Here is a 22,899-nt window from a genome sequence, read left to right as displayed (position 1 = left end):
ACTGATGTACTGGGTAAAGATTTTTCTTCAAAGTACCGAGCACCCTCTATCCTGTTATTCTACCTTATTTACCTTTTAATATCTGCAGTCCAGCAACATCTGCAAGCTACAAGGCTACACACACTAACAGCCATCATTGGTTGTTACTGGCCAAAAATAAATTATGACTTATTTTTAGATCTATTGGCTATGAAAAAATAAAGACAGCATATGATAAAAGACACATGGTTGACATTATGCATAATGAGCTCTTGTGATAGAATGTATACTGTAAAGCCAATTCTGTAGTAGTGAGTATGTCCCTTACTGTGCCGTCAGTGGGGTTGATGGTCTTGTAGGTCTTTCCTCCATCTGCGTCAACAAACTCTCCATTGACGAACAGCTGATGAGGCATCTTTATGGTCATGTTATTGATGTCCTTCTCTACCTGAGGATGTGCAGTGTTCACGACAACAATCAACACATGGCCAAATCAGTTACAGACAGTTGCTGATAGCTGGTCTCTGTGAGTTTTAACATGGCAACAAACACTTACATAGTCGACTACCAGCTCTTCTTCATCATCCTCCCCTCGCAGCTTCCTGACACACATCTGGATGAAATCCTGGAAGGTGGTATTCATATAGACATCCTCATTCTGCAACTGGCAGCTGCTGGCCCGAAGCTTCACCTCCTCCACAAGCCTAAAGACAGTGATATATAATATATATATATATATAATAGAGGGGGAAATTCTTTTTCTCTGTGAGGTTGTAACAACCTCTTACTGCTCTCTTTTGCATTCTGCACAAGACTGTCAATTCTTTTTTTGTTGTTGTTTTTTCCGAAACAGCATCTTTTAATGAACTCATAGTGATCAATGAACATCTCTTCTCCCACTAAATGTGCCTACTGGTCTTTGTACACTATCTCCTGCCACAATGCTTTAACTTCTAGGCATAAAAGTAGGACAAATTGTGCACCACTTTGAGAATTTTTGGCCAACTGGGAATGAATTCCTACTCTAAAATGCTTAAGGGGAGAAAGAAAGTGTCTATCTTGGTATAATGACCCTAAATAAATGCAACTAGTTATTAGCCTCTATTGCATATCAGTGGTACTCTATGTGTGTTATTGTCGCAGTGTATACAGCTCAATTTTGGCAAAGAAAAAAACATGTTTATGATAATGAAAATGGATATGTAGGTGTGGATGATGTTACAGATGTCTTTAAATTTTCATACTTCTTTTCAGCAGTGAAAATTTGTGAAACACACTGTAACTGTAACTGACAAGAATTCAAGCTGACTACAGCTGCGAGGGAAACTACTGTGCAAATATTTAACCTTTCAAAACTGTGAGAATTGGAAACCTACAGTCATTACTCAGTTTTTATTAATCATAGTAATAATCTTTACTGCACATTTGGAGTTGTCAGCAGCACTAAGACTTAAACATTTGCTTTCATTACATTTGGATGCTTGTAATTGTGATAATGTAGAAATTATTGTTATTTTAGCTTCTGGTTGCAGAATCAGCTAAATGCCTATAGTGTATCACATATATTAAATTAATTATCTTTAAGGAGATGATTTTATCTTTCACCCTTTTTCATTACCTGACCACATCCATGGAAGCAGCACCAGACTTAAAGAAATCAGTTGAGTCTTCAATCTGACTGACATTAGTCAGGATGCTCTGCCACACTGCCTGTGAGGAAACATTGCCAAAAGTGAGCACAGGACAGGCTTGCAACTTCTCTGTTAGATTTTCTTCCTCTTCCTCAGAATTAGTTGAAGAGGAAGCCCTACCCTCATCTGTTCTGCGAAGGTTTTCTCCTCCTCAGTGAGCTCCACAGCAGCACTGCCTCCTGAGCGGAAGTACTGAGATGCAGCAATCATTTTTCCATCCTCAAACTGCAGATTCTTCACCAACAGCTGCAGAGAAAGAGAGACAAAAAGAGAGCATGGAATGATCATTACCACTCAATACAATGTTTCACCTCGCACAAAATTTTAAGAGAAACATTAGATTAGCAGTGTTACAATCTCATTCTGTGAAAAAAAGTATGTAAATGGAGTTAGTAGACCATAACTGTATTGGATGGACTGTATGGAAATATTCTTATATTTGTTTAGGTTCATTTTAAATACATTATTAGGACCTGAAGGGAATGTGCACACTGAGTCATCTGTGCTGACTAGACATGGTAATTTGAATTATACGCTATGGATGTCTGAAAATCCAAATAAACTTTAGGTTGGTTGATCTATTACTATCCTGTCCAAGCTTACACATTTACAATGAAGTATTTGTAATAGAAAAAGATAATGGTGTTTTGCAACAAAAAGCACCATAAGGTAAAATTTAAAGAATACATGAACAAATATATGAACTATGAATTATATGAATATATGGACTTTATCATTAGGCAAGGTAGGCAACTGCCTTGTTATATTATGCCTTTATTATGATGTTTTGATATGAAAAACATTGACTTATGTTGCCATTCTAACTCATTGTACCCGAATTAACTTGCTCATGTAAAGGCCCCCAAAGCACTTAAAATATATGCAACTATCTAGTTATAAAGGAAAACATTGTACTACTACATTTACCTGACATTCATTTTACTCGTTACGTTGCAGATTCAGATTTTACTCACAAAATATAACAAATAAAAAACAATGCATTATTATTGCTTAAACTATTCAGCATTATATAACATGGTTAGAATTAAAAGCTCCACCTTGAACAGACGTTAAGGAAATTTAAGTACATGTGCCGATAATTCCTCTCTTTCACTCTTCATGTTTAAGTGAAAATTTGAAAGCAGGGCTTTTACAGTATTTTTCTGCCCAGTATTAATAGTTTTACTTAAAAGTTTTGACTATTTCTTCTTCCACCACCAATACCAACATTCCCAGTTAGAGAAAGAGTGAAATAAAGCAAGACTAGAGTTTGTCTTGGCCCCCAGATCACTAAATCTGTCCCTGTATGTCAGTGTATGACAGTAGATGTCAAGTGGTCTCCGAGGGCCCCCAGGGGACCTTGAGTGGGTTCCAAGGGGTCCCCAGCAAAAAGGGGAATAATTTATTTTCACTATAATTCCATCCATAAGTAACATGATGACAGAATGTATAATGGTCATGGGTCTACACTTTCTGTAATAAAACATCTAAAAGCAAAAATCTTATCAGATGGGGGTCCTTGGTCTAATTTGTGTCAGTTTAGGGGTCCTTGACATGAAGAAGTTTGAGAAGCACTGATGTATGCAGTCTAGACTTCTGTTTCTGCCCGAGCATCTTTAACAGAAATGTAATTCACAGTCCAGTCCACCAGGTGGCGACACGACACATTTCAGATATTGTACACTTGTCCAACGCGGCAGAGCTAACAGGCAGCTGGCAGGATGGCCACCGCTACGCTTCAGTCATTCAACGTCTTTCTGACGGACAGATTAACCGCAGCTGCTGTAGACATCTATGGATTCGTTGAAAGGACAATACTAGACTACCAGGAGGAGGTGAACAGAGCGAAGCTGGAGAACCAGAGGCTGCAGCGGCTGCTGGATTTGGTCTACAGGCCAGAGATAAGACTGCACAGGGCAGGTTCGTAACGTTACACTACACCGTAGCCCTGGTCAGTCAACGCTATAATAAACCATTAACTAGCTATACCACGTCAGATAACACTATGTAGTTAATATGAGCGATGCGTTAGCAAGCCATATTAGCTAATGGTGGGGTGAGGAGGGGGGCGGCGGCGGTATCTAACAAATACATGACCATAAACGACAATTTTATTTCCGGTCAGTTTTCGAAATGAGGCCCTCATAAGCGTTTGTGTTTACTAAATGTGATGAAAGCATGACGACATGTGAGTATGTGTTGCTTGTTTAATTCAGCACATTTAAATAACTTGCTTCCTTTTCAATAGACACGTTTTAGGCTTGTTCAGTGAGGGTGTACTGAAGCTACACAGTCTCTGGTCCCAACATCTTCTTTTGTTTAGACGGAAACAATGTCAATGAACTTTGAGTTTATTAATCACAATAGGTGTCAACTTGCAGAACAAATCTAAAGACCTTCCATGAATTTGGAGGATACACAGAAACTCAGCATAGATTTCATCCACCTAAAAGTACCCAATTTTATTAAATATACTTTTATTAATATATGAATAGTCCCACTCTTACAATCATTTTGGTAGAAGAAAGCACAGTCTCACTACTGAAACACAACCACTCATTTTTGTACATTAAAAAAGATACATTTGTGTAGGTTAGATTTAAAAAATGTACACAAATATGTACATACAAAATGTACACATATGGACTTATTGAATATACCTAAATGCTTGATTTACAGCTATGTTCAGATGTATGTCGTGAGAAACCGTGGATATTAGGCTAATTTGGAAATGATACGTGTTAGTGGTAAGCATGAAAAACAGAGTTAGGTCTATGATACAGGAGTAACCAGGACCATCTTTGCCCTGAATGACCTTGAGTGACTATTATCATCAGAGTATATGTCACAGTTATCGTAAATATGACTTTCTAATTTGTAAATAACCAGTGCAGTGCCCCTTCAAAAAGTGCCTGTTCAGAACAGGCTGATAGCGTGGCCTCTGGTATTGCTGCTTGCAGCTTTCTTGAGAACCACTCATCCAAACAACTTAACACTCAACACTGCACTTCCTTGGGTTCTTAGCAATACACCTGCCAAGTGTGAAGTCGATCAGATGAACGGTTGTCGAGAAATTCGAAGGACAGACATACATACATACAGACAGACAGACAGAGACTGCTTCCATTTTAGTTAGATGTTCAAATTTTTCTGAAATCCAACTTGGCACTTAATAATACATAAGTGCTTGAAAACCAAGTTAACATGGACACCTCACATCAGCCAAAGACTGATGTTCAATTTAAATAAACCCAAATTTAATGGATATAATGTAATTTTCTCAAGTATTTTAAACCCTCATACGACTCGCATACAACCTACCTGAGCTGTTAGATGACGTGAACACTCACAAGTCCTTAACATGGTGGGAATTTTTACTATCCTTCCCATCCGTCCAGCATAGCTTGAATATGGCGTAAATGAACTTAAAATACTTTAAAGGAGTATACACATTTTATTCAGTGGTGAGCATCTGTTGATGAATTTGTGCAAATACTATGTTAATATGATGCCACACACACTGTAACTGTATTTTGGATCTTTTTTGTTTTGTAATTATAACCTGTGATCATGTCCAAAATGACTCCGTCGTTCCCTCATTCACTACTTCCTACATAATAGACACTCTAGAGTTCACTCAGTAGTGAAAGGAAACATTGGCATTGAAACACTTGTATTGTAAAAAAAATTGTATTGGCACTGAAACAAGTTACACTGAAAAATAAAACACTGACATTATAAAATTACAATCTTACAATCTTATTATCTTATTTTATTTAGATATTTTTGGCATTATGATGTATTTTTCAGTGTCAATCTTCAGATTATTTCTTCATACATACTAATCATCACTGACAGGTGTCGAGTCAAATGACTGTAATGTTTGCAGCCATAAACACTGTGACACATTGATTGTGGGATTGTTAGCAGAAAGTAGTGTACATGTCATGGACCGTACTTTTTTGGTTTCATTGTTGAATTTTGGAGGGCAGTGTATAGCGGATACATTTCACAATCAACAGTATATAGTAAATAGGGTGCAATTTCAGACAGAGCAGAATGTGAATGTGGACATTGGTTAGGTCCATCCACTGCCAGTAGTCAGTCCCAGTGACTAGTGACAGCATGATGGGAGAAAGTCAAATCATGTACTTGGAAGGGGCGAAACAAAGCTGCACGTTATCTAATCACACTTGACATCATTGTGTATTAAATGTAGCTCAGATTAGACAACCTATTTTACCTGGTGGCTCGGCTGTGTTTGGCCTGGCTATACTAGACTGTACTATAAGAGAGTAACTATTGAAACATTTATTTGATTAACCTCGTGATGAGGATAATACATTCATGAAGTCTTCTTTTTCCAAAATATAAACCCTAGTAAGACATGGCATAAATAAGGATAATATGTTTAAATAGAGACAAATGCAGCCCACAAGTGAAAAATGTTCCAAAAATAGCAGAGAAAATTTGAATTTATCACAGTTAATAGGCATGTAGTATGCACTACCTACATGAATTAACATCTTGTGATCCTGGAAAGTAATTTCCAGTGCAAACCCTCCCCTTATCACTATTATGACCATCAGTCACTTGTGGCACTGAATCCTGCACTAAATTCTACATTTTTTGCTAGTGTGGGGAAAAACTTTGAGAAGCAAAATTCAGCCTTAAAACCAGTAGGACTAAAGAAAGCATAGCTCAACCAATACAGTTACTTTCAATACAGTAGAGTTTGACAGTTTAAAACCTGATAATGATATTTCGGCCAATATTAATTTTCTTTACACAGCTTATAACATAAACAGCTTTGTTTTTGTTTGTTTTTTTAACACAATTGCAATCAAGAAATGTACTGTGCAGGATGTTTTACAAGTGAAAACTACAAATAAACTTGTCACATCTCCCTGGATAACTACAGTATAGAATGATGAGACTGTTTCAGAAAATATCTTTGGCATTTTTGCACTTCAATTTCTTGTCATTTATTGAGTGACATAGGTGCTGATACCAATATATCTGCGATGAGCTGGTATTGGCTGATACAGCCTGGGCGATTTATCAGTCAGCCATAATGTGACTGCAGTATTGTGTACAGACTGGGGTTTCAATGCCCTTTGAATGTGGGTGTTGTGTTGCGTTTAGAGGCATTTTACTCAGGCATAATTAGAAGCCATTAGCTCAGGTACATTGCTACCTTGCTATGTGATTACTACCTTGTGTGATTGTGTCTTCTAAGATTTGGTTTACTTTCAGTGCATTTTTATTCAAGTCTGTACTCACTGTTGTCAAACCATAACCTGCGTTTGATTTCTCTGCTGCTGTTAGGACGAGCGTCACCGACGGGGATCATTCACGTTTCCCAACATCTAACTCATGTGTTATCAGAGAAGTGACTTTTCTAGCTGCTACCAAAAACATTTTCCTATCCACTGTTACAGATTCAAGGCAGATCGATTTGCCCACACCGACACAGGAGGTCTCTGCTCAGGAGCAGCAGATAGAGAAGGAATGTATTCCCAGTGTGGCCAAGGAGGATCCAGTCATCCTGGCCGTTAAAGAGGAACAGGCCGAACCCTGGACCAGTTCTGTGGAGACACCTGTACCACCAGAGTACAGCAGCGTTACAGACAACCATACCAGAATTGTGACAGTTGGAGAGCAAACAGAATACGAGATACCATCACAAGACGTCAAACCATTACCATCCTTTGGAGCAGTTCCAACTTACACAAAGAAGAAAAACAGTTTTTTTTGTAATATTTGCAATCAGCCTTTTCTGAAAAAAGATGAGTTGAAATTGCACCTTGCAGCTCATTCAACAAAAGGTTCACACCTGTTCACCTGCTATATCTGTGGGAGAGTAACAGAGACCAGGAGTCATATGATCTACCACATGAGAACACACACCGGCGAGAAACCATTCATCTGCCCCATTTGTGGTAACAGATACAAACTGAAGGGTCATATGAAAGAACATATAAGGACTCACACTGGGGAGAGACCTTACACCTGCTACATCTGCGGGAAAAGCTTCAACAGATCCACGACCATGAGTAAACACGCCAGGGTCAAACACAAGGAGAACCTGCCATACAAGTGCATGCAGTGCAGCCAGCGCTTTCCACTGCTTGTGATGTTCAAACAGCACATGAAGATGGTCCACGACATCACTTTCTCTGTATGACTTACTGTTACCGTAGCAATGCTGACGCTTTAATCAGCAAACCTCTTCTGCTGAATCAAATGTAGAGATGGTTTCCTCTCTGTAGGTGTGTCTTTTATGATTGTGAGGCTACAAATGTAACATGTAACAAGCTCAGAAACAATATACAGAAACACTCAATGCACAAAGCAAGTAATAAACCAACTGTTGGACCATGACAGATAGGTTGAACTAAACATGCAAATAAAATGCATCTCTATCTCCATTTCATTAGTTTGTTGTTGACAGTTTCAATTCCCTAAATTCTGCCTTTAATTCATATGTTACTTTTGTTCTGCAACTTATTGCCTGTAATGTTCTAATACCAATAAAGTTTCAGTACATTTAATTACTGCTGCAGTGCTTCCATTGTGTGTTTGTGAGCAATATAGTGTAGGTGGAAATGAGTGGAGGTGTAAATAAATCTCAGTTACAAAAGAAAACAGTCAAACTCCACAGCCAGCTAAATATTAATGGCAACTGAATATTTGGTTTTCCTCTAGTAGCTTAGCTTCTAACCTCGCTGTAGTGATGTTCAAGTGTACTCCGGGCTGTGTCAGTACACTGTGACATCACTGTTGGGTGTGGTTACAGGTGCAATAGAGCACATTTATAACCACATTTATCAGGGATGCTGAGTGTAGTCAAAGGTGCAACTGACTTCAAACTTTCAACCAGAGAGGTCAGGGAAACAGTATGAAGTGATTCTTGAAGAATTGTGACCATGATAGATACTGAGCTCAACATTTTACAGCTGACAGTTTGTCATTGCCCATTGCCACAAATTGGCAAACATCTTTTTGGCATTTCTTATCTATGTTTTCTTACTTATCAGCCAACATATGTCAATACCAATTTGTATGTACATAGTTTTCCGAGATACTTTAAAGTAAAGTTGTGTTCAAGAGGCAATAGAAAGCTGCGAGCGGCTGGAACAGATACAAATGTGTACAATGATAGCTAACAACAGCTAATGTCTGTACAGTTGGTAGCTTGGCTGTTTGGAGGGAATAAACGCTTGACTGCAAAAACAATCCAGCATTCAAATCATTCAAAAGTTAGAAGGTGTTTACAAGGCAACACACCTTTACGCATCCAGATACAATACTTGTTCCTTAAATTTACTCCTTAAAATTGAATTCAAATTGACTATCATTGTTATGTTTTGGTGAAACACATACAAGATAAAATAGTTCCTAGTTTGAGGCTCATCTGAGTTGCGTACACCAGTTTTTCAGTCTTGACTGTTTGTCCCTTCATGACGTTGACGTGGCTCTGAGGCTGATCAAAACTATCTCAAAGGTAAAATTCCTGATGAGTGTGAACTGATGGCAGCACTGTTTTGCTGCTTATGATTTTGCTCTGGAAAGTTTGTTCTGGAAGTTAAATGCATTTCTATTTTCTTGCAGATGCCAAGCAACCAACTGCGCCTCCACCCACAGAAGAGAGTCCCCATAAAGAGCAGGAATGGAGCCCAAATGTGGACCAAGATGAGCCGGGACCCTCCCAGATAAAAGAGGAGCAGGAGGAGCATAAGGAGGAGCTGTGGATCAACGGGAGTGAGGAGCAACCTTCAGCAGAGGACAGCGATGACGGGGACGCCCTGACGAAAGAACTCATCAAGACAGTACAGCAGTTAGAAGACTGTAGAGCAGCAGAGGAGAGCCAAGAGGCAAAGGAATCCCCTGAGGAGGATCCAAAGCAGTCTGAAGAGAAGACCAGCACCACCCTATATCGCTGCCACATATGCAACTACATATTCACCAAAAAAACTGTGCTTACATGGCACCTCAAGACGCATGAAAGCAAGTCGCTTGACAACAAGGCAAACTTTGACTGTCACATATGTGGCAAACATATACCCTGTCAGAGCAATCTGCAGAACCACATGAGAGTACATACAGGAGAGAGACCTTACAGCTGCCACTTCTGCGGCAAGTGTTTTAAACTGAAAGGACATATGACGGAACATATAAGAACTCACACAGGAGAGAAGCCTTTCAGCTGCCACATCTGCGACAAATCATTCAACAGAGGATCCACGCTGAGGAAACATGTTTTAGCCAAACATAAAGAGGAAAGGCCGTACAAATGTGGGGATTGTGATGAGTTATTTACTGAAAGGCTGCTGATGAAGAGGCACATGCGAAAAGTTCACGGCGTCAAACTGTCCACAAGTCAAAGTCCGGCCTAAAAGAGCTTTGGAACAGACGTCATTAATGAAGCATGTTGCATATAGTCTGAGTAGAGAATACGTATCTTTTGAAATGTTTCAATGCTAGTTTCAGCGACAAATCAATAACCTTTATTGAAACCTTGCTTTTAGTGTTTTAATCAAACAAACATATCAAATGTTAATGTCGTCTAAACAAATGGCAGAACTTTGCTTAAATAAAATACTGTCTAAAATTGGCATGTTTGTCATTTAAAGGAAAAGTTTGATATTGCAGGAAATATGCTTATTCGCTCTTGCTGAGAGTTAGATGAGACGATTGATACTGATTGGGCTTTAAGTATGGACCGGAGCCAGGAGGTGATTAGCTTAGCTTAGCATAAAGACTGGAAGTGACTGACAGCTAGTCTCACTCTGTTTAAAGTTAAAAAATATGCGTATGAACACCTCTAAAGCTCACTAATTAAAATGGTGTACCTTGTTTGTTTAATCCCTACATAAATGTTAAAAAAAATCACAAATTGTGGTTTTATGGGGAATGACGTGTTGTAACTCTTTCTTGGGTGAACTATAGCCGCACACAGTCACTTTCTGGAGTCATCTCAAAGAATAAACTGCTTGTCAAGATAATGGAAACAACAGTACAATAGTTAATTAGTGAGCTTTAGAGGTGCTGATAGTGTTTTTTTTTTAACTTTGGAGATAACAAGGCTAGCTGTTTCCCCCTGCTACCCGTCTTTATGCTAACCTAGGCTAATTGCTTCTTGGCTGTAGCTCCATATTTAACACACAGAATAGAGAGTGATATCAATATTCTCATCTAACTCTCGACAAGAAAGCCAATAAACGTGTTTCCCAAATGTCAAACTATTTCTTTAAATCAGGAATTATCTGACTGAAGAATAAGAAAATAAATTACTCTGACCAGACAATCTGACTTTCAGGCCTCATGGAGACTCGGTAAATAAAACATACAAAAAAATTTGAAAAAAACAATTGATTACTAGCTCTTCTCTACAAACATAGAAGTCACACAGTCATGTGACTCTCTGTGCTACACAGTGCTGTAGGAACAGTTGCAGGCTGGAAGAGTCTTCACTCCAGATGTGCTGGGTTTTTAGATTATGTACTGTAACTACCATTTCCTCTGTGTTTATAACATCTGGTGGCCATAAATATGAACCATCAGAATTTTACTGTGCAGCATAAAAAACACTAGTTTATAAAGCTAAAACACATGTTTACAGTATGTTCATTTGGTAACCATCAATCTTAGAGGTTCAATCTGATTTTAAACAGAACCATAATAACATACATCAGTGGTACATATTTGACAACCAGTGACTCCTATATGCACTGTAAAATTGTTTTATATATTTATATATAAATTGTATGTTGTATTTTTTTCTTTTGCATAGTTCAGTCATATTATGGTGTTGTAAATCAGTTATGTGGACCTCAATATAAAGAAGAAATTATTGGCAAAAATGCATCACTGTCGTATTTGATATTTTGTATCACACTGTATTACACATTTGTGTAATGTAACACTGCAGGGGTTTTCAGGAAGGTTTTACATTTAGAGAAACAGTAAAACACTTATAGTGTAGACTTATTTAAGTAGACTTATTGAAGAGTGTCTCCTTGGCTGCATCAACTGTCTCTAAGCAACAAGAGGGACAACAGATGGAGAAAGTGCAAGAGCTGCGGGTTACATTCCAATATGATGACCAAGACCATGTATTCTTGTGTCTGGTGGTGGAGGTGATAAAGAGGTTCAGTTGCCATTGTTACTAAGCCCAGTTTTCTCTGAGGTCAAGTTTTAATTAGTGACTTGTTGTGCTCAAGAAAGATTTGACAGCTGTACTGTCAGACAGCAGAATAATAATAAGTAATTTGGGAACACAGGCTTCATCTATGACTTCTCACTTGATAGGAATGGGGCGCTCAGCTGATAAGAACCCCAGGTGTTTGTACAGAAATGTTTACCTTTTGCAAGTTTTAGAGTGCAACAGTGTGCCACTGTGTTGGTATTAAAGTTTGAATAAATAGATTAATATGCTTCAGTCACATACCAGAAATATAATATTTCCCCCCAAAAGACCGTAAATGAAATTCCAACATCTCACATAAAGGAATATGTCACAATTAACACAGAAAAGAAAGACAAATATGTGTTTTCACCCTTCAATCCTACAATGTTAGGATGAATGGTTGTTGTGTTAGTAATTAGTAAAATAGCAACATCACTGACTACTGGAACGATTAAACTGCCACAGCCTTATGATATTAATTACACAATGATAAGATTATTGATTAAAGTTTTGTACTCAATCATTTGATTTGGGTTGTCTGTCAGTTGAGGAAGATGTCTCTCAGTAATGTCGATGCCTCACTTGGAGCTTAACTTCAAGAGCATCTAACACTGTTCAGTGCATTATATAATTACATAAATTCTACATTAGTAATTCAACAGCAGAAGGAAAATATCTGCAAACACAAACTGACCAAGTGTTCCACTCTATCCACTGTGGGGACTAGACTGTGAATGTCTGATGTTTTAACAGAGGGTATCTAAAGAAAACCACTTGGGATATCATGTTACATAACAATATACCCATCAATGCAGTATAATTTTTCCATTTCAGACAGACACAAAGCAAAGTAAAAAAGTTCTTCAGTGTTTTGGAAAATTGTGGCATTTATGGTCACTCGCTAATCTGTAGAGGTGCAGTCAGCATTACAAAAGTGAACCTGAGATGTAAAATTCTCATGATTACTAATTCATTCAAGATAAACGTGAGCTGCACGATTTGAAATACGATACAAAAGCCCAACAATCTGACAGACTTTTTTTCACTCTCAGCAGTAGATACACTCCTATCAATGAAAGCAAAACATGGAGTCACAAAGCTCACAATAAATGCAAGAATACACTATATACAATTTTTATCAGGGCAGCTTGGGTGAATTAGGACTGTTAGTACTTTTGCAGATAACCTTTGCCAAATATCACTCCCAAACAATACTCTAAGATTTTTCCAAGAATTAAGAGCCAAAACTGGTAGATTTTGGTAGATATTTGACACAAGGGTCCTCATTAAGTTGACTTACCGCTTTGCCGTCGTTGCCAAACAGCACCAGACCTGCCTTGGTGACAATGCCTGGCCGACTGGCTCCGGGGATCTCCAGGGGCTGACCGTTAGCTGCGGTGCTGTTACCCATCAGAGTGGAGCCATAGAAAGTCACTTTCTACAGGAAATAAGACACAAAACAGCACAGCTTTGGTGAAGATAAAATCAAGTAGCCTAGAACTCAACAGTTGTTACTGTCTTTGGAAATATTTGTGCCTTGAATAAAAAATTAAATATATAATGAACGCACAGATGTTTCAGGCAGAGTTCTTCATTCAAGGGCATAAAAGTGTATTTTATAATATTAATAAAGTGAAACAATGTAGCCATCAAATGTACCACACTATAAACACAATATCAGCACAGAGACTGTTGATGAACACAAGGGCAAAACCTACTTATAGCACTTACTAGTGTGTGCATTACTATTCATTTCAGGTCGTGGGTAAACTAAAGAACTGGTACAACCTCTTAAATCCTTGAACAACAGAACTTTAAGAGAAGCCAAAATCCTCACTTTACTCTCTTTTTCTTATCTGCTATGCTAAACAATCACTCACAGCTACAGGCATTGTGTGCAGTTTTAAGAAGTTCTTCTCATCAACACCTATAACTAAGGACATTTTAACTTCTTCAGTACATGAATATACCGTTGCTTTGATTTTGTATGCAGGACATTTGAGTTCCCACCTAGAATCTGCCACAAGAGGGCGTTTGGTTTAACAGACTGACGACGTCTATGCTGCCAAACTGTTTTCTTCACTACAGTCCAGTGTCACTGTTTAACTAAAACTGGGCACCAATTTCCTAACTGCCAACATCATCCAGGCTAAAGTTACATGACACACCACCTTTGTGGATAATTAACTTGGTTTTTAACTTGATTAAAGAGTAAATGTCATTATTTTTGTATTTTTGTATATCTTCAAACATGTCTGGAGGGAATCTTTAAGTTGGCAAAACAGAGAAAGACCAATAACTAGAATCTATGAACACAAATATTGTATCTGTGATGCTGATACAAAATCTACAGTTGCAAAAACTGTCACTGCTTATAAGTGTTACAGTGTTGATGAGATTAATTTTTGAGGCATTGCATGGGTTTACATTAAGGAGTCATTTAACAGGAGTGTTGTCCTGACAGAAGACAGTTGCCCTGGAATATGAATCAGTCACAACTCAGCTTATTATTCAGTTTACGTTAAACTTTGGGTGCAGAAACTCATTCACTGAGTCTACAAAGTCAGTCTTTATTATTATCTGAGCAGCTATAAAAGTGTGTGACTTGATGACATCACACAAGATCATTCATCTAGAGTATTCATAATTATGAAAAACTTATCATTCATGTTTTTTCATTTACTTAACTGTGCAGGAACTGAATGCTAGATTAATGATGTATCATGTTACCTGTCCATCAACCTCTGACCAGGCACCGGGCACTTTGTCATTTCCTCTGATCCAGTTGTGGAGAGCCTCAGCAGACTGGTTCCAGTCAATCTGCCAACAGACAGAGGAAACGTTATCATTCCCTCTTCAGATGTGACATACAGAAATCTGAATCCACACAGACTTTGTTCCTCGTGTTTCAGTGACCATTCATACAAAATCATGCTCTGTTAAACATTTTACAGAAAGCTGTTGTTGGCGTTGGAAAACAATCGCTACAAGAGAAATGATCAACATAACCATAACTAACTGACATAACTTCTTCTCATAAGTAGGCCATACATTCATTTAGTCAGTTTAGATTTTTTTTAATCAGGGAAAGACAAAGAAAGTTTCATAAGCACATCTGACTCCTTATACTGTATCAGGTTTTTAAATCCCAGTTCATCATTTGAGGTCAGCAGGCTTTTACTGTCAGGATCCTTCTGCTCTGGAACATCCTGCCTAAATATTCAGTGATATATTTCAAATTACATCATCTTGTGAGGAGTCCTGGTGGCCCAGCGGTCTGATACACTGACTGTGTAACCAGGTCAGACTTTAGTATAGTGTCATCCCCCCATTTCCTATTAGCTCTCTACTGTATGCTCCTTAAAAATACTTCAGTTTTAGTGTGTTTTGACTTTTTTTTTATTGTGTTTCACATTTGTCTTGCCTTTTATTTAGTTGTATATCTTAATTACATGGTTTTACATGCCCTTATGTTTGACTTTTCACTCCATAACCCTTCTCATGTTTGGAGCTGTTTTCTTTTTCTTCCTCATTTTAGTCTTGAATCATTTAAAAACTGATATTCCCCTGTTAAACACCTCTGTGTGCAAAGGAGCAGTAATATCTTACTTTTTAATTATTCCTTGTCTTCTTCCTTCTTATTGGTACAATATATCATTTTAAACAAATGAGAAGTCACTTTCTCCAGGCAGTTTGGAGGTAGCCTTAAAGCATTAATTGGTAAAAGAAAGGTTGTTTCAAGAATATGCTCATTTACACAGTAAAGTGTCAGATCATCTACTTACGGAGAAACTCTGCTGCAAACATGAACTTATAACTGTGGAACATTCTTGAGTTTTTTATCCCGCATATTTAAAACGTATCATATGACCAAATGTAACCTTAAATCTTAAATGTTACGATTGTTAGTTTTTATCAGTTCTGTCTTTGTAGTTCCCTTAAAATCAATTCCCTGTCTGCTCAGAAACCCTCCACACCATTGTGGTACAGTGATGAATGAAGGTCTATGCAAACTCATTCTGATCAGATCACTGATTAGTTCCAGAGGGAGCTGATCAGTGATCTGATCAGTTCTTGTCTGGATGTCCTTGTGTTTTACCTTAACATTGTCTTTCTTCTGGATGCACTCATACGTGGCTCCCTCCTGTGGCTGCGTGATCCTCGGGGCCTTCCCTTCTGCAATCAGTCTCACTGCCTCCACCTGGAACCAGAACAAAGCAATTCAAGTCACTGAAGCAAAACATCTGTGCTCTCTTTATGGACTTTGCCATCAGAACACAGTGTTTCTTCTGTTGGGAAACTGGGGACATAAACTGATTGTGGGTAACAAAAGGTAGACAAGCAGCAGGATCCAAAACACGACACACTGATTTATTTACTTGTTTGTTTTGTGACTGGTAAGTATTTTAGAAGGGAACTGGTAATGGCTTTTACCCATATTACCTATATTGTTGTTGATGAAAAGAGAGAGAGCTCCTTATATGTAGCACTTTCACTTCATCATCAAACCAAAGTGGTAAATGGCTGTAAAGTTTTTCTTCATCTTGCTACTCAAAGAACCACACTGGTGCTTTTGAATGTCTTAGTCCATTTTCTGCAGATCACATCTGATTCACATCACAACTACACACTTTGCTGTTGGTGTTTTTCTCTCTTTGTGTTCCAGGCAGCTACTGGCTTACATTTGTATCCATATGGTGTGAAAATCTAGCAGATTCTTGACACTTAGTAATGTAAAGAATATAACTAAAAAAAGTATACTTACCTATTTACTGTGATGAATTACACAACTTCATTTGATTTTGATTTGTATTTAAGGAGCTTGCAGAGCAGAGCAGTAGTATGATCTTTTAAAGCTGCATTTATCCACATTTTTATATGAACAATATGTCACAACATCTGTTCATTCCTAGTTCAACATTCATGCCTGCTTGTTTCTGCTCCCTGTCATTTCAGAGCCTGCCACACCCACCTGTCCTGCAGTTACTCCTGTTCCCACCATTCCCCCTCACCTGACCTTTCCCCCACTTCCCAAATTAGCCCAGCAGTATTTATAGTGGTCCACTCTAATTCATTCTCTGCAAGATTGTCTTTTGTGTCTCAGCTATTAGCAGTCCTGCCATTTTTATCATGCCAGTCTGTTCCCTTGCCTGACTGACTAATATTAAAAGCTCAATCTTTTATCTTACCTGTCGCATCTGTGAGTCGTGCTTATGGGCCCAATTCAGTATTTACTGAGACTGTACACAATGGATCAAATGACTATGTGTAATGTGAAAGATGTCAGTCATAGACTCTGCAATCCTCACCTCTACGGAGCGTTTTAACATCTTTAAGCTCACTGTTTTGGTTTTACAGCCCACACCTCGTTTTGTATCACTTTCACCACTGTCACTGAACTAGTTTTTCAACAGCAGGCAGCTGTTTTTAGTAAAAATGCTCTGATAAACCCACTGTACACTACCTGCCCAGCACCAATGTCAATAATGTGTCAAACTAAACAAGCCAAAACAAGCGAATGCAGCTTTAAACTCACACAAGTGTTTCTGTGTACATAACAAACAGCCTGTTTCTGCCTCACCCCCTCACAACACTTACAGTGCCTTTGACTCCCTCTGGGAAGAGAAATCTCTTGTAGATTGTGTTGACAGTGTCATTGGGTTCAACATCACACTCCCTCTGCAGCAGGATTGGTCCAGTGTCCAGTCCGTCATCAGCCCAGAACACTGTGAACCCGCCCTTTTTGTCACCATGGATCAAGGTCCTGTGAAGTCAGAGACAGTGGATAAAACATTGGACTTGTCAGCATGCTACCCCCCCCCACCTTGAGAACATGAACATGGCTCACCAGTTGATAGCGGAGGCTCCCCTGTGGCGAGGCAGCAGGGAGGGGTGGTAGATGATGGAGCCATGTTTGGGGTGGTCGATGACCTCCATGGGGATGAACTGGGAGCAGAAGGGCAGGACGTTGAGCTCAGCACCTGTGGCTTTATACTGGGCCACCACCTCCGTAATGGCCTGGCCCTTCACACGCCAGCGGGGGAACTTGAAGACGGCCACGCCATCCTTCTCTGCCTCTGCGGCTGAGGGAAAAAAGAATCATGCAACTCTCAAACTCTGTCATATAAAAAGGGGTTTAGTCACAATAATACAGAAGTACTTTTTGAACTCCAAATACTGGTGAGGAAAAACAGAGACTTTTCTTCAGCTTTTATTTTGTGCCTCACAGAAACTTGGCTATGTGGATCTACACTGAGCTGCAGCTGACAGGCTTTCAGCTGATCAGAAAGGACCGCCACACAGAAAGGTGGAGGTATCTGTTTTTTCATGGTGCAAAGACATGACAGTGATCCTGCAGCACTCTTCTCCTGTTCTGGAAACTGTTGTGATTAACTGCAAGCCCTTCTACTCCCCCCGTGAGTCCACTTCATTTATTTTGGTCAGTGTTTACATATCCCTGTAAGCCCACATGCAGGAGGCACAGCCATGCCGGGCAGCCAGATACTGTGTGTGAAGCAAACAAATCTGGACTCTAAAGACGGGCAATACCAAACTTTCTTAATTCTATTTGAGAGCAATACTGTTTTGTGAGAATTTTAACGATACCAATGCCAATACTGATCATTTCTTAAATTACTTACTCATGTTGCTGCTGTGTGGCACTTTCTTGTCACAAATAGTTCATCTTGCTGGATTTTTATCTATAAGTGAAAAGTAGCACCACACCACGCTAAGTTTCCCTCTTGTCCCTGTCATTCTCTCACAAGTTTGATGTGAAGTGTGCCACTGTGCACGGCTGTGCGCTCGGTTGTCATTTAACAAAGGTTTCCACAGTTGTGACACAGGCCAGTTAAATATGTCAGGGCTGTTTATTGGCACAAACATTATACAAAAGTACTGAAAACGTTTGGTAGTGATGCAGCCACCCACATTTTTTCTTTTTATAATTTTATCATTGATATTTTTTAAAGGAATCATTACCAAATGTAAAAGTAGCTTGAGAGTATCAAAGTATCAATCCCACAGTATCGGTCCACCCATACCTACTGGACTCCTTTGTTGTTGACCAGAGAGTAGAACACTTAAGACCACTGTTACACTACCATTAACAGTACCTATCACGCCGTCACCTACACTCCGCTGGGTCACTCTGACCATGCCAGGTCCACCCGATTGCTGCATACAGGCAGAAATTAAAACTCTCTAAACCTGTTGTGAGGACATCTAAGATGTGGACCGGTGAAGCTATGGAGGATCTTTGAGCATACTTGGACTGCACAGACTGGGATGTTTTTAGGACTGCTACCAACAGTCTGGATGAGTACACAGAGGCTGTGACATCATACATCAGCTTCTGTGAGGACAGCTGTGTACAATCACTCACAAGGGTTTAGGAGTGGGGACAAAGACCGGTTTGAAGAGTCGAAATACAGGTTTAGCAAGGAGACAAGAGATGATAAACGTCTGTACTCTGAGAAAATTCAACAGCAGTTCTCAGAAAACAACTCGGCCTCTGTTTGGAAGAGCCTCAGACAGTTAACCAGCTATAAACTGACTGCCCCCTCTTCAGCGATGACTCACGCCTAGCCAGTAGCTTGAACGAGTACTGCTGTCGATTTGAAAGATAATGGGACAGTTCAGCATTCAGCAGCCCCAAATCCCCCAAAGTTGGATTTTCAGCCTCTGATCTGCACTTTGCTTCTTCAAAGACTGTGAAGGGCTTTACAGACACTGTTGCCCGATGCTAGATGACCGTTAAGGGGGAGTTACAGCACACTTTCTACCTTCAAGTAAAAAGTTTGGGTTTGTAGCTCTTTACAGTTACAGTGACAACAAATGGAGCTTAGCATGAATTCAGGCAGGAAGACTATCTTTAACCATTCATTCATATCCCACTCCTCGCTCTCTCTCTCCCCTGCTCCTCCCACTCTCACATCAGCTGTTTAGGGGCATCACTCCTAGTTATCAAATCAGATTCCACTACAATCTCTAACCGCCAATCACAGCTCAGCTGTCAAACTTTATAATCTGTTTCCCTCTCAGTCGCTGTCAACTGTCATTCCAGAGCAATCACTGCGACCCTCCTCCTCCCCATCCACTTCCATGGCCGTGTCCTGGAAGCTCACTCATCTCTTCTTCATCCCAGATCACTATCTCGCCTTCTCCACTCCGTTACATCAGCACCAGGCCCAAGTTCACAAGAAGCCGCTACCTACACCGCCAGGATCTACGCCTATCCATCACCACCACCAGTGTCTAGACTCCATCGGGGGGTTATCTTATTCTACGCTCGCATTCATCTCCCCCTTTCATATCTAATCGCCAAAGACTTTTCCACCTTCATCTGTCATGCTTGTTCAATAAATATCATTTACTTCATAGGAAATTGAGTCTCTCCTGTTTGAATTAATCTGTAGTTCCTGCTCATCCTTCTACTGTGCTGTAAATCAAAATACAAACATTTTATTGTTGGTCTTGGACACAAAAGCTCCTGATAATGCAACCTAGATTAGACAGATATATTGATATATACTGACTTTAAAGTAGTAAAGTAATAAAACTGGTGGTGTGAAGAGTCCAAATTTCAGTTGGCACCATCATGAGTCTATTTAATGGCCCAAAAATGGGGCTTGTTTTGCCTGCGTCTACCACTCATTATGGCTTTAGTTGCAGTGGAGAGACAGTATTTTCATTATTTTTAACTAACTGGTTTGACAGCTGTGCTAAAAGCTGATGATAACACACTCTGAAGTCGCAGTCAGTGATGTTCTCACCTAGTGGGTCTGCCTTGCCATCCTTGTCAGGGATGGTGAAGACTCCAACAATGGTGTGGCCTTCCTTTCTCAGCTCCTTGTAGACCTCTTGGCCGAACAGACTCTGACCAATCACTGCAATCTTCATCCTCACACCTCACAGTGTTCTGGAGGGGAAGCAACACAGGAAATAATCAGTGACGTATTGAATTGTTTTGAGATTATGTACATATGAGGGGAAAAAATACATTTTATTTAGAGAAGAAGGAAGTCTTTTGCTTTAGTTTGCATATTGTGCATCAGTTTTTTAATACTTTGCAACTGTAAAATAACATTTGCTCCAGCCTTCTTTGGCTAAAGTGCACGTAAAGTTCTGAGAAACCATTGACTTCATTTTATTAACAGACTGACATCAGAATATGTTCAGCAAAGTTCAGACAAGTCAGAACGCGGCTGTGCTTCTGTCAGGTCTGTGTGTGTGCAGGCATTTCATAATAAACCTCTGTGGCATTCACTTGTTTTTAGAGGAGGTAACAATACACTCTGTCTTTATGCAAACATGTCAAGGTTTTTATTGTATAACTGGGTCCAAAGAGCATGTTTTCACCATGTATGACTCTATCATGAGTCATGTGTGCACATGTTACGCAGGCAGAATATATCTGTACATGTAGATGACAAGCATTCCAAATCTATTTTCAGAAAAGGTTTTATGTATTTTAGATGGTGTGGATGCTCTGTGAAAAGCACATACAAGAGTGTATTTATATGTCCAATATTGTGAATAGATTGTTTTTAGACATATTCAGGAGTATATATTGCCTGCAGCATTTTCTTGTTGTGATTGCTATTATTTTCTTTAATGTTCGTATAAATTCATATAGATATATTCTGTATAAAAACCCTAATCTATATTCTATATTCTAGATGAATCACAGCCTAAAGATGCTCAGTAATCATGACTCTGTTTCTGACAGGTTATTGACCCTGGACAGAGAGGGGCGGGGCCTGCTCTCATGCCAACTTGCTCTAACCAATCACATCGCCTAGCTCTGCTCCTGCCTCCGATGTTGACCAATCAAATGCAGAGAGAAGTTGAAGGCGTTTGACAGCCCACTGAGGGGCAACATTCACATAAAGTTCAAGTTTAATAATAATAAAAAGAAGAAGAAGAAGAAGAAGAGGAAGAAGAAGAAGAAGAATGATAATAACAACGCATATTATTCCACCACGCTTTATGTAGTCATGCAGTCATACTGTGGAATTGTAATAAATCTTAACTGTGGCTGCAAACACATAACAATCTTTGGAGTGTTTGAGTGCAATTCTCAGACTGCACTCACATCAGTAAGCATTATGCATCATGCACAGAATACTGAAACAGAAGAAAAACATGAGCATGTGTTCTTACCCCCTCTGCAGATCCAGCACTCCCCTACTTGCCTGAAAAGACCGATCGGACGGAGACCGTTGCTTTTAATTTCCTCCCCTCAGCCACACATGCAGGCGGCCCAATTACATAACACACAGATAAAGCAGAGTGATTGGTCAGGACGGGCCATGAGGCTGCAAAGGGGGAGGGGGCGCGGGGAGGCCCGCTTGTGTCTTTGAATGAGCCCAGTCACATGGAAACTGAGAAATGTCAACTTTGATAAATCACTACATTTCCATAAAGAAAAAGAAATTTTGTTAAGAAATAACTTATGAATTCTAGTTGTGCAACAAAATCATATAAACTCAAGGCTTATTATTATGGATCCTAATGGATCCTTAGTCATTTCTAAGATGTTTGAATGTTTGAACTAATAAACTAACCAATTAGTCAATCAATTAATGAACTTCTTAAAGTCCAAATGCAGCTTAAAGCACTTGCCAACTTTCCAAAAACAAATTAAATCAATAAATGGAGAGAAGAAAGACTGAATTTATGACTTACAGAAAACCTGTGACTGATTGATTGATTAACTTTATTCTACCAGCAACTGGTTTGTAGTGTGGTTGCAAAATTTAATATACACATAAAAATACAGTGTATATTGTGTCATACCACACAGGCAGAGATAAAACTATACAACAATAAGCAGTACACAATACTACACAGCACCAACCTGCAGTGTTTTTTCAAGTACAAAAATCCATACAAGAAACCAAAAGTGTAAGTGCAAAAAATGCAACACACACAATATTCTGTAGGTCCATTATAGTTCCTGCTAATTTTCTATTACCCTTTTGTAAGTGTCCTAGGAATAACTCTAGAATTTGGTTCTTATTATAGGTAAGCACA

General features: G+C 39.2%; 2 protein-coding genes across 4 annotated transcripts in view; one reads left to right on the top strand and one right to left on the bottom strand.

Annotated features, from left to right (window-relative positions):
- The window catches only part of aldh1l1 (aldehyde dehydrogenase 1 family, member L1), a 30,100-nt gene extending 7,797 nt beyond the window's left edge, over window positions 1-22,303 (bottom strand). The window contains exons 1-11 of one of the 2 annotated variants that reach the window (XM_042405495.1): window positions 22,059-22,303; window positions 20,637-20,782; window positions 17,711-17,945; window positions 17,461-17,626; window positions 15,962-16,063; window positions 14,593-14,682; window positions 13,163-13,300; window positions 1,791-1,916; window positions 1,598-1,689; window positions 536-683; window positions 308-427 (exon numbers count right to left, since the gene is read on the bottom strand). In XM_042405495.1, coding sequence (XP_042261429.1) covers window positions 308-427; window positions 536-683; window positions 1,598-1,689; window positions 1,791-1,916; window positions 13,163-13,300; window positions 14,593-14,682; window positions 15,962-16,063; window positions 17,461-17,626; window positions 17,711-17,945; window positions 20,637-20,763 — 1,344 coding nt within the window. In that variant the 5' untranslated portion in view covers window positions 20,764-20,782; window positions 22,059-22,303. Of the gene's footprint in view, window positions 1-307; window positions 428-535; window positions 684-1,597; window positions 1,690-1,790; window positions 1,917-13,162; window positions 13,301-14,592; window positions 14,683-15,961; window positions 16,064-17,460; window positions 17,627-17,710; window positions 17,946-20,636; window positions 20,783-22,026 lie in introns of both variants that reach the window. The other variant, XM_042405494.1, reaches the window with a different exon arrangement.
- LOC121892707 (zinc finger protein 2 homolog) lies at window positions 3,207-11,549 on the top strand. 2 transcript variants are annotated; one of them, XM_042405499.1, is made up of 2 exons: window positions 3,207-3,590; window positions 9,285-11,549. In XM_042405499.1, the coding sequence occupies exons 1-2, from the start codon at window positions 3,392-3,394 to the stop codon at window positions 10,067-10,069; spliced, it is 984 nt and encodes a 327-aa protein (XP_042261433.1). In that variant the 5' UTR covers window positions 3,207-3,391; the 3' UTR covers window positions 10,070-11,549. The 2 variants fall into 2 exon arrangements, with proteins under 2 accessions (XP_042261433.1, XP_042261434.1); XM_042405500.1 differs by lacking the exon at window positions 9,285-11,549 and adding an exon at window positions 7,112-8,224 and having other exon boundaries at window positions 3,325-3,590.
- Window positions 22,304-22,899: the final 596 nt, after the last annotated feature.

Source organism: Thunnus maccoyii, chromosome 3 (genome assembly GCF_910596095.1).
Source record: "Thunnus maccoyii chromosome 3, fThuMac1.1, whole genome shotgun sequence".
NCBI lineage: Eukaryota > Metazoa > Chordata > Actinopteri > Scombriformes > Scombridae > Thunnus > Thunnus maccoyii.
This window is presented reverse-complemented; position numbering and strand designations above follow the sequence as displayed.

Coding starts and splice junctions, on each gene's coding strand:
- LOC121892707 (XM_042405499.1), top strand. CDS start 3,392: ATGGCCACCGCTACGCTTCAGTCATTCAACGTCTTTCTGACGGACAGA. Junction 3,591..9,284: donor GATAAGACTGCACAGGGCAG/GTTCGTAACGTT, acceptor ATTTTCTTGCAG/ATGCCAAGCAACCAACTGCG.